Below are 11,466 nucleotides of genomic sequence, written 5' to 3'. Positions count from 1 at the left end.
TGCTTTGGCTCTGGTGAACTTGTTCTATTTTTTTTCAGCTTCAACTTGAACTTACATGTGGGCAATTGATGGTCTGTTCCGCAGTCAGCCACTGGCCTTGTTTTGACTTATGATATTGAGCTTTTCCATCATTTCTTTTCACAGATGTAGTCGATTTGATTCCTGTGTATTCCATCTGGCAAGGTCTACTTGTATAGTCGCTGTTTATGTTCTTAAAAAAAGTTATCTGCAATGAAGAAATCGATCTTGCAAAATTCTATCATGCAATCTCTGGCATCATTTTTATCACCAGTGCCAAATTTTGCAGCTGCTGATCCTTCTTCTTTGTGTCCAACTTTTGCATTCCAGTCACCAGTACTTACCAGTGCATCCTGATTGCGTGTTTGATCAATTTCAGAGTGCAGGAGTTGGTAAAAATCTTCAGTTTCTTCATCTTTGGCCTTAGTGGCTGGTGCATAAATTTGAATAATAGTTGTGTTAATTGGTCTTCCTTGTAGGTGTATGGATATTATCCTATCATTAACAGCATTGTAGTTCAGGGTAGATCTTGAAATATTCTTTTTGACGATGAATGTGATGCCATTCCTTATCCATTTGTCATTCCCAGCATAGTAGACTTTGTGATTGTCTGATTCAAATTGGCCAATACCAGTCCATTTCAGCTCACTAAAGCCTAGGATATCAATGTTTATGTCTTCCATTTCATTGACAAGTTCCTGTTTTCCTAGATTCATACTTCGTACATTCCATGTTCTGATTATTAATGGATGTTTGCAGCTGTTTCTTCTCGTTTTGAGTCATGCCACATCAACAAATGAAGTTCCCTAAGCTTGAGTCCATCCATGTCATTAAGGTCAACTCTACTTTGAGGCAACAGCTCTTCCTCACTTGTATTTTGAGTGCCTTCCAACCTGAGGCGCTCATCTTCCAGCACTATATCAGACAGTGTTCCCGTTATTCATAAGGTTTTCACTGGCCAGTTTTTTTCAGAAGTAGCCAGCAGGTCCTTCTTCTTAGTCTGTCTTATTCTGGAAGCTCACCTGAAACCTGTACACCACGGGTGACCCTGCTGGTATTTGAATACTGGTTATATAGCTTCCATCGTCATAGCAACACACAAGCCCCCACAATACAACAAACTGACAGACATGGAGGAATTAGGTAATTAGTTTATTTTTAAAAAGTAAGTTCTTATAGAGTTGATTGTGAGTCATGGTTACACCATGTGTTTCAGAGTAGAACTACACTCTGTAAGGTTTTCAGTGGCTGATTTTTTGGGAAGTATATCACCAGACCTTCATAGGTGTCTGTGGTAGACTCAATCCACCAACCTTTCAGTTAGTGTCAGAGCACTTAACCCTTTGTGCCACTCAGGGACTCCATTTAGTTGGCATTGCTCCACATTTGGAAGTGTATGTGCTCTCTGTCACTGCCCTTCATTACTTGTTGTGTCATGAATCAACTTTATTGGTGGGCCTTTTCCAGGGCTGTTTGTTTTTTTCCATTGGTGTATTCCTATCCTAATACCGTAGGGTTGCTATGAGTCGGAATCGACTGAACGGCAACGGGTTTTTTTTTTTTTTTGGTTCATACTGATACTGTGTTGTCTCATGTATTACAGCTTTATTTAGAAAAAGTAAATACATAAAAGTATAGTTATACATGTGACATGTTCGGACAAGCCCCCATGCCTTTTTCCTTAGAACATGTTGACAATCTGGGCATTTGCACTTCCAAATACATTTGTGTGTGTGTGTGTGTGTGTGTGTGTGTGTGTGTGGTGAAGTCCTAAAAATAAATGGCTTGGAATTTTGTAGAAGTGCATTTGAAATAACAATATACCTGGGGAAAACAGTTTTCTAAGAGCGTGCTCTGCCTTTTCATTTATTTTTGTCTATTTGGATGTGATTTAATAGTATGTTGTAATTTTTTCATTAGAATGTTTAATTACGTTCTTTTTACATACTTTTTAATTTTATTAAAATATATGTTAGCTTTTAAAAGTTAATTTCTAAGTGCTTGGTACTAGTGTATAGAACTGAAATATTTAAAGTAAACCTTTCTTTTTTTGTAATCTGAATACCTGCTAAAATCTCGCAATTCTGTTATCACATATACCATCTCTTGGGATTGTAAATAAACAATTATTTAATCTTTAAAACGTGATTGTGCCCCTCTCTCTCCCCCTCATTTAATATTCTTATTTCTTCGTGTTTCTTTCTTTCTTGTTCTTTTTTGGCATTTACCAACTACAACCTTTAGGACAATGTTGAATCAGAATGGAATAATGAGTATAATTGTTTTCTGTTCAATTTTACTGGGAGAGTGAGGAATTTTTCTGTATGTATGTAGTTTGGAGTACAGGCATACCTCGTTTTATTGTGCTTTGCTTTATTGCACTTCACAGATACTGTGTTTTTTACAAATTGAAGGTTCGTGGCAACCTTGCGTTGAGCAAGTCTACCAGTGCCATTTTTCCGATAGCATATGCTCACTTCGTGTCTTTGTTGTATTTTGGTAATTCTCGCAATATTTCAGGTTTTTTCATTATTATTATATCCGTTATGGTGTTCTTTGATCAGTGTTCTTTGATATATTACTATTGTATTTGTTTTGGGGCACCATGAATTGTGACCACAGATGATGGCAAACTTACATGATAAATGTAGTGTGTTTTCTGACTGCTCCACCGCCCGACTATTGCCCCATCTCTTTCCCTCTTCTCAGGCCTCCCTATTGCGTGAGATATGACAATATTGAAATTAGGCCAGTTAGTAACCCTACACTGGCTTCTGGGTGTTCAAGTGAAAGGAAGAGTTGCAGGTTTCTCATTTTAAATCAAAAGCTAGAAATGATTGAGCTTAGTAAGGAAGGCATGTTGAAAGCCGAGATAGGCCAAAAACTAGGCCTTTTCACAGAACAACCAAGTTGTGAATGTGAAGGAAAATTTCTTGAAGGAGGTTAAAAGTGCTATTGCAGTGAACACACAGATGATGAGAAAGCAAAACAGTGTAATTGCTGATATAGAGAAAGTTTTAGTGGTCTGGATAGAAGATCAAACCACCCACAACATTCCCTTAAGCCAGAGTCTAATTCAGAGCAGCGCCCTAGCTCTCTCCAATCCTGTGAAGACTGAGAGAAGTCAGGAAGCTGCAGAAGAAAAGTTTGAAGCTAGCAGAGGTTGGTTTTTGAGGTTTAGGGAAAGAAGCTGTCTCCATAACATCAAAGTGCAAGGTGACGCAGCAAGTTCTGATGCAGGAGCTGCAGCAAGTTATCCAGAAAATCTAGCTAATTGATGAAGGTGGCTACAGTAGAGAACAGGTTTTCAACGTACTCAAAACAGGCTTACGTTGGAAGAAGATGCCATCTAGGACTTTCATAGCTAAAGAAGAGGAGCCAATACCTGGCTTCAAAGCTTCAAAGGACAGGCTGACTCTCTTGTTAGGGATTAATGCAGCTAGTGGCTTTAAGTTGAAGCTAATGCTCATTTACCATTCGGAAAATCCTGGCACCCTTAAGAATTAAGCTAAATCTGCTCTGCATATGCTCCATAAACAGAAAAACACCGTTATGACAGCACATCTGTTTACAACATGGTTTACTGAATATTTTAAGCCCACTGTTGTGACCTACTGCTCAGAAGATAAGGTTCCTTTCAAAATATTACTATTCATTGACAATGGTGACCCAAGAGCTCTGCAGCCCATGGATCAAGGAGTAATTTGGACTTTCAATTCTTAAATTACATTTTGTGAGGCTATAGCTGTCATAGATAGTGATTCCTCTGATGGATCTGGGCAAAGTAAATTGAAAATTTTCTGGAAAAGATTCACCATCCTAGATGTCATTAAAAACATTCATGATTTGTGGGAGGAGATCAAAATATCCACATTAACAGGAATTTGAAAGAAGTTGATTTCAGCCCTCATGGATGACTTTGAGGGGTTTAAGAGAAAGTAACTGTACATGTGGTGGAAATAGAGAACTAGAATTAGAAGTGTAACCTGAAGATGTGACTGATTTGCTCCAATTTCATGTTAAAATTTTAACAGATACAGAGTTGCTTCTTATGGATGAGCAAAGGTGACCTCTTGAGATGGAATCTACTCCTGGTGATTCTGTGAACATTTTTGAAATGACAACAAAGGATTTAGAGTATGACGTAAACATTTGCCAATTCGAGGTTTACGTGTGTAACTTGGTAACACTAATTACATTCATGTGCAGTCGTTACAAAATGAGAATTGTAACGTCTTCTTAGTTACCAAACACAAGGGCATGCTTTTCTTGTTTCTGCAGAGGTAGTGATTTTCGTTGTCTTATAATATTAGACTGTGTGTGTGAAGTGTATGGATCTATGTTTTGTTTGTTGAGGGGAACAGGCACTAATAATTGGTGTACATTTGTATCAGGTCTCAAAATTTGAGACTTATGGGGAGATCTGTATTCTATGTTTCCTGTCTCTCACCTGAGCTTTTTTAATTACCTTTGCTTGTCCCTATGAAAGGAACAGGGAGGATGACAGAATAATTGATTTAAAAAATAGGTGACATGTAAAAATTACTAATTCTCGAAAAGATTATTCTTTTTTCCGCATGTGGATCTATCATCTCCTGATCTCCTAGAGTTATTCAAGGAATTATGACCAGCTCAGTGCCTTGGGTTTTCAGTTTGTGTGGGCCCCTGGTCCTCTCATGGCTGTGAGGGGCAAAAGTGGACACTGCCCTTCTACAGTGTTTCCCAGTTGTTAATACCTCATCTTTCCTTCACCCTGTGCTTTGTTTTGTTGAGTCTTCTGCTGGGTCTTATGGAAGGAAGTGAAAGTGTTCAAAAGGAAGTGATGATCTGAATTAGAGCAATTCTCTAATTTCTATGTTTTTTAACTGTTGTAGACCATAAACAGAGAAATAAGACTGCAATAGGTCACAGTCAAACTGTAGAGATATTATTTCAGTGTGTTGGAAGTCTATGAGACAGGATGCAATCAGTGAGGAAGTGAATGTAGTTAGCGTAGGGATGAGGCTGATGGCTATACCCTAGAGTAGACCTTGGTAGAACACAGAACCTTGAGTCAAATCCCGTGAATTCTCAGTTCCCCAGAACGGTCAGCCTCACCTTTCATTCTTGTACACATTGGAGTATATCGTGCTTTGCTGATCCAGAATGTGTGGGATGTTTTAGGACTCAGTGGTCATTGAGGATGTGGCTGTGGTCTTTAGCCAGGAAGAGTGGGCTTTGCTGGATCTTGCTCAGAGGAAGCTCTACAGAGATGTGATGATGGAAACCTTCAGAAACCTGGCCTCTGTAGGTAAGATTGGTATCAGTTTTTTAAAAAAATTTATTCCTTCAGTGAACAAAAATATTTTACTGATTGAGTTTGCTCCAGTATTTGGGCTGAGGAATGGGAATAAATTGTTAAACAAAACAGGCCTATTTCCTTGGTGTATGGCTCTTACAAATCCTGGCTTCCCCATGGACGTAAAGCTCTGTGTATTAAAGTAAGTTTTCATTTCATTTCTCTTGTGATTAAAACCTTTGAGGCTCTTTAAGTGTCATAAGTATTGGCTTCAGGGGTCCCTTTGGGCTTCTGAGAAATGTGTGTTTTGGGATCTTACAGAGAGTTTTACTGGGTTTATTACAAGTTTGACATGATTGTTTTGCAGCAGATAAGCTCACACCTGCCCATCTTCAGAGACACTGAAGAGCAAAGTATTAGCTCGCTGTCAGGGAAATGTTCATTGCTCTGCACTGTCTTCGCTCACGGTATTCATTTCTCTGAGCACCATGTCAGCTATACCCATTTATTTTGCCAGAGAAGAAAGGACAGTGGAGATGGGACCAGCCCTTCATGGAGGGAATTATATTGAATCAGGTAGAAAAAGTCTCTGTTGGATTGAGGACACAACGTCACAGACCTGAGCTTTCCTTCCTGACTTTAGCAATCCTCTCACACTTGGGTTATGGAGTCCCTTTTTCTCTTTTAACGTTACATGTGTATGGTGTCCAGTATCTTTCTAGTTAGCTCTCCTAAATACACCTATTTGTGTCAACATCACTGTCAATCCTCATGGATATATTTCATAGCAAATTGCTTTTTAACTATTGTCAAAGTGCTGAAACAATGAAATGTGTTTAAGTCTTTGTTCATAGCAGCTTTTTTATTTTTCCTAATAATTCTCTTTCTTTTTGTTTTATACTGTGAACCTCGACTTGAATTATTGAGTCAGTCTCTCAAAACCTTAATGATGGAGAAATGTTGTTCAATGAGCATGTAATGGTGCGATTCATGAAGAACACCTGGTCCTCCATATTAGAAGAAAACTCTGAATCGTGTGGCAATCAAGATCAGCATAAAAACCAGAAGGGATGTATGAGGTGAGTGTCAATCAAACAAGAGAAAACAGTATCTCAGGAGAAAGTCCTAAGGTGTCCTGATGTCATATATGTACACGTATACTTAATTTGTATATATATATATATAATGGTAAAGGAGAGGGTCACCAAAAATCAGGAAGACACTCAACAAGATGGATTGATACTGTGGCTACAATTGGCTCAAACATAGCAATGAGTTTGAGGATGGCGCAGGACCAGGCAGTGTTTCATTCTGTTGTACATGGGGTCACTATGAGTCTAAACTGACTTGACAGCACCTAACAACAATATATATATCCACCTAGCTGTAAAATTATGTGTTCAGAGAATTTTCACAATATAACGTTCTCATAAATTTGAGTCAGATATTGAATATTTGAAACATTTCACTTGGACGTAATTATCAGAACGCCACATATTTTAGAAAAACAGTGACAGTAATGGTAGTATTTCTGCTAGATGATTTAATCTAAGAAACAAAAGATAAGTCAGGGCAAAAACTGCACTTTCACTGTGTGTGTTAATGATGAAATGGGGACAAATTTATTTTCAACAGCATGTTGCCTATTTTCAGCAGAAGTCATACAGTGGAGAACCTCTGTGAAAATAATAAAGGCAGTCAGCCTGTGAAAACCTTCAGCTGGATTCCATATCAAACTGTGCTAAAGATCAGTCCTCAAGAGGTGAATCCCTTTGAATGCTGTGAGTGTGGAAAAGCCTTCATGGATCACTCATCACATAACCATCAGGCCAGATCTCACACTGGATGCAATACCTGTCACTCTAAGGAATGTGGAGAAGCGTGCAATTGTCCCCCTCACCTAGCCACTCCTCTAAGAACTCTTACTGGAAATAAACTCCATAAGTGTAAGGTATGTGGGAAGGGCTTAATTTGTATCTCAGCCTTTAAGAATCCCGTGACAACACTCACTGGTGACAAACGATATGAATGTAGTGAATGTGGGAAAGATTTCTGTAGTTTATCATCCTTTTGGACACATGTGAGAGATCATAGGCGTGAATGTAAAGAATGTTATAAAACAGTTACTCATCTTTCATCCCTTATTTTACATAAAAAATTTCATAATAGAGATAAGCCTTATGAATGCAAGGAATGTGAGAAAGCATTTAGTGAGGCTTCATCCCTCACTCAACGTGTAAGAACTAACAGTGGAGAGAGGCCTTATGAATGGATAGAGTGTGGGAAAGCCTTTAGTCAGTCATCACATCTCACTACACATATAAGAACTCACGATGGGCAGAGGCCTTATGAGTGTAAGGAATGTGAGAAAGCCTTTAGTCAGGCCTCATCCCTTTGTCAACATAGGACTCACACTGGAATGAGGCCTTTTAAATGTAAGGAATGTGGGAAAGACTTTACATGTTCCTCATATCTCACTAAACATATAAGAACTCACAGTGGAGAGAGGCCTTATGAATGTAAGCAGTGTGGGAAAACCTTTATTTATTCCCATTACCTCACCGAACACATAAGAACTCACACTGGAGAGAAACCTTATAAATGTAATCAATGTGGGAAAGCTTTTAGTCAGTCATCACACCTCACTACGCATAGAAGAATTCACAGTGGAGAGAGGCCTTATGAATGTAAGGAATGTGGAAAAGGCTTTAGGTGTTCTTCAGTCCTCACTACCCATCTAAGAACTCACACTGGAGAGAGACCCTATGAATGTAAGGAATGTGGGAAATCGTTTAGTTATTCCTCAGATCTCCCTAGACATATGAGAACTCACAGCGTAGAGAGACCTTATGAATGTAAGGAATGTGGGAAAACCTTTACTCATTCCGCATATCTCTCTGAACACATAAGAACTCACAGTGGAGAGAGACCTTTTGAATGTAAGACATGTGGGAAAGCGTTCAGTTATTCCTCACATCTCCGTAAACATATAACAAGTCACAGTGGAGAAAGACCTTATGAATGTAAGGAATGTGGGAAAACTTTTACTCATTCCTCCTATCTCTCTGAACACATAAAAACTCACAGTGGAGAGAGGCCTTTTGAATGTAAGGAATGTGGGAAAACCTTTAGGTATTCCTCACACCTCACTAGACATATAACAATTCACAGTGGAGAAAGACCTTATGAGTGTAAAGAATGTGGGAAAACCTTTAGTCATTCCTCCTATCTCTCTGGACACGTAAGAACTCACAGTGGAAAGACTACTCTATGTCAAAAGTGGGATGTTTCATCCTTACTGCTACAATTTCAAACAGCAAATTGCCAAAAGTCTGTGATTAAACAGCAGTTTCTCAGTGAGTAAGAAAACAGTATGAAGTCAAAGGGTTATTAGAGCTACTTTGTGTTTTTGAGAGAAATGACAGTTTCATTGTGACTGCTGTGCTGTCCTCATCAGTGTCTGTTACGTTCTTAGTCTAAACTAAATTTTACCTTCCTTAAAATCTTCAGTTATTACAAATAAGGCTGCAGGGAATAATCTTGAACACATCTGATTTTATACTTCTTAATGTTTTATTGATATTATTTTGCATACAATAAAATACACTGATCTTGTATTTAGTTTAAGAGTGTTTTCTTTCCTTGTTTATCCCATTTCCTTACATTCTTAACTATTTGAAATTTAACTGTTTTACTGCTTATAATTAGTTTTTTATAGGCCAATATTTTGATACTACAAATACTGTTTTTTGTGGTACTTTGGCATACTAATTTTAGTACAATTGATAATTACAACCTTTGAGTATTTTTACTGTTGTGATTACCAAATGGTATTTTCTGTTCCAATTATTTCTTCTATGTTTATTAATTGGAATTCTACAAGGAGTAGCTTTACCTTTTTTCCCCTTTTTTATTTATTGTTTGTATTAGTTTAGACTAATCATATTATTATGTTTTTTTTTTTTTTCCTAGCTCAAATCATCACAGATTTGGCTATTATGAATTCCCTTGGGTAGGTTCTGGAGCCCTGGTGGCGAGTTCGGCCTCTAACCAAAAGGTCGGCAGTTCAAATCCACCAGCCACCCCTTGGAAACCCTATGGGCCAGTTCTGCTCTGTCCTGTAGGGTCTCTCTGAATTGTAATCAACTTGAAAGCAACAGGTTTTTTTTTTTTTTAAGTAGGTTCCTGTATTTTTTGACATGTTGTTAGGTGCTGTTGAGTCAGTTCCGACTCATAGTGACCCTATGTACAACATAACAAAACACTGCCTAGTCCTGTGCCATCGTTACAATCATTACTATGGTTGAGCCCATTGTTGCAGCCACTGTGTCAATCCATCTAGTTAAGGGTCTTCCTCTTTTTTGCGGACCCTCTACTTTCCCAAGCAGAATGTCCTCCACGGACTGATCCCTCCTGCTGGTATGTCCAAAGTGTGTGAGACATAGTCATGTCATTCTTCTAAGGACCATTCTGGTACTTCTAAGATTTGTTTGTTGTTTTGGCAGTCCATGGTATATTCAGTATTCTTTACCAACACCACAATGCAAAGGCGTCAGTTCTTCTTTGGTCTTATTCATTGTCCAAATCATTGGATATATGACATTGTTATATTCATGATGTCTGAAAGTAGTAGAATCAGGAGGGCCCTGAGAAGGAAGAAATGGAAGAACTGCAGGACTGTAGATTTTATTTAATCAAGGAATAGATGTGGGTCAAGCTCTAGGGAAGTGAACAGATATTTTGAAAAGAGAATCATTGATTTCAGAGGCACAGAGCACTTCTTGATGACCACAGATCCATGGAATCTGTTATGTGAAGTGGAGTAGAGAGACAAATCCTCAGCAGTGAGGTCAATCAAACTAGAAGCCAAAGTAGTAGATAAAAATTCATGCACTTAAGCCCCTAAAAGTGACACAGAATTTAGGAAGCAGGGTAAGGATGAGTCAGCTTCCAAAGTCATTAGTCAAGTAGATGACTGGGAAGTGGGCATACAACAGTAATGAGGATGGAGAGAAGCTGATGTAGTCAGAAGGCAGTAACAGGAACAAGGGATTTTACGTGAGAGTGGAGAAAGGTCAATCCCCAACTGATACTGGGGATTGAGAACAATTCTGATCTCACTCCTGGAATCAGAGGTACAAAAGATGTGAAATGAAAAAGTGTTGAATAGATTTTTGAAAATCTAGAAATGACCTGAAGAAAGACTTTCACACAAAATAGATTGTCCACAAACGAGAGCTCGGAATTACTAGAGGAGATTTTGCCTACTTCAACCCATCTTACCAGAGTTCTTTATCCCCTTTTGCTTACCATCCCTTCAGTGTTTTCCAACTTTGATAGCTCTGCTCTAGTCTTTTTTTGTACCTATCTTTTAAGTTTGTGAAATCTATCCCCTGCTGTGTATCGAATGATATTAAACCCATTTATCCCTTCTAAATTTGTAATTATATGTTCCAATACAGAATTTCTGACTAGTTCCTTTCAGATCTACAGTGTTCTTTGTTATTTCCGGTTTCTGCCTTTTAGCCTCATGATTATGGTCAGCATAGGTACTATATATTTGTGTGTCTGTTTCTCTTACCTATGCTGGTTCATTCCCTGTGTGCCTGATAATTTGGTTTCTATAATAAACATTGTATTGATTAGGTTTTCTTATTTTTTTGAAGTTTTTAACATATACTAAGAAAATACAAGAATTATTCATGTATTTGTAGTCAAGAATGAACAGCTGTCAGTATGGTAGATGTTTTAGTTAAAGACATAATGAAAGATGTAATTAATTTTTTTCTTTCAAAGAGGTTTTTTTTTTTTTTTTTTTTTTTGCTATGCCAGGTGTTTGAATTTGCCACCAATCTCAGAAACCTTAAAGCATTCAGAGCTTGAGATCCGCATTTGGATGGCTCACAGCCAAGCCTCCAAGTCCTTGTGTTGTATTGCTATGACTCCCACTTCTGAGAAGCCTGAGCTCCAAGTTGTGCCCCTACATCTGAACCCTGTTTACATAGTTTTCTAATTGAGTCAGCCTCATATTGGTAAAGTTAATCTGAAATTCTTAGCTTCTTTCTCTCTAATTCCCCATTCTTCTGAATTGTGTCCAGCAATTCCTCAGTATCTCATTTTTTGATACCCTTAGGAAGGCGTATCTTATTTCATCCAGACTTTTTAGGTGT

General features: G+C 38.2%; 1 protein-coding gene across 5 annotated transcripts in view; it reads left to right on the top strand.

Moving 5' to 3' along the window:
• Positions 1-8,898, top strand: part of LOC101360498 (zinc finger protein 883-like) — a 12,938-nt gene extending 4,040 nt beyond the window's left edge. The window contains exons 1-4 of one of the 5 annotated variants that reach the window (XM_023733176.1): positions 3,069-5,308; positions 5,814-5,872; positions 6,228-6,375; positions 6,932-8,898. In XM_023733176.1, coding sequence (XP_023588944.1) covers positions 5,833-5,872; positions 6,228-6,375; positions 6,932-8,660 — 1,917 coding nt within the window. In that variant the 5' untranslated portion in view covers positions 3,069-5,308; positions 5,814-5,832 and the 3' untranslated portion in view covers positions 8,661-8,898. The other 4 variants (XM_023733174.1, XM_023733173.1, XM_023733177.1 and 1 more) reach the window with 4 other exon arrangements.
• The last annotated feature ends 2,568 nt before the right edge of the window (positions 8,899-11,466 follow it).

Source organism: Trichechus manatus, unplaced genomic scaffold, assembly GCF_000243295.1.
Source record: "Trichechus manatus latirostris isolate Lorelei unplaced genomic scaffold, TriManLat1.0 scaffold00057, whole genome shotgun sequence".
Taxonomy (NCBI): Eukaryota; Metazoa; Chordata; class Mammalia; order Sirenia; family Trichechidae; genus Trichechus; species Trichechus manatus.
The sequence above is the reverse complement of the archived record's forward strand: the minus strand, read 5'-3'. Positions and strand labels throughout refer to the sequence as shown.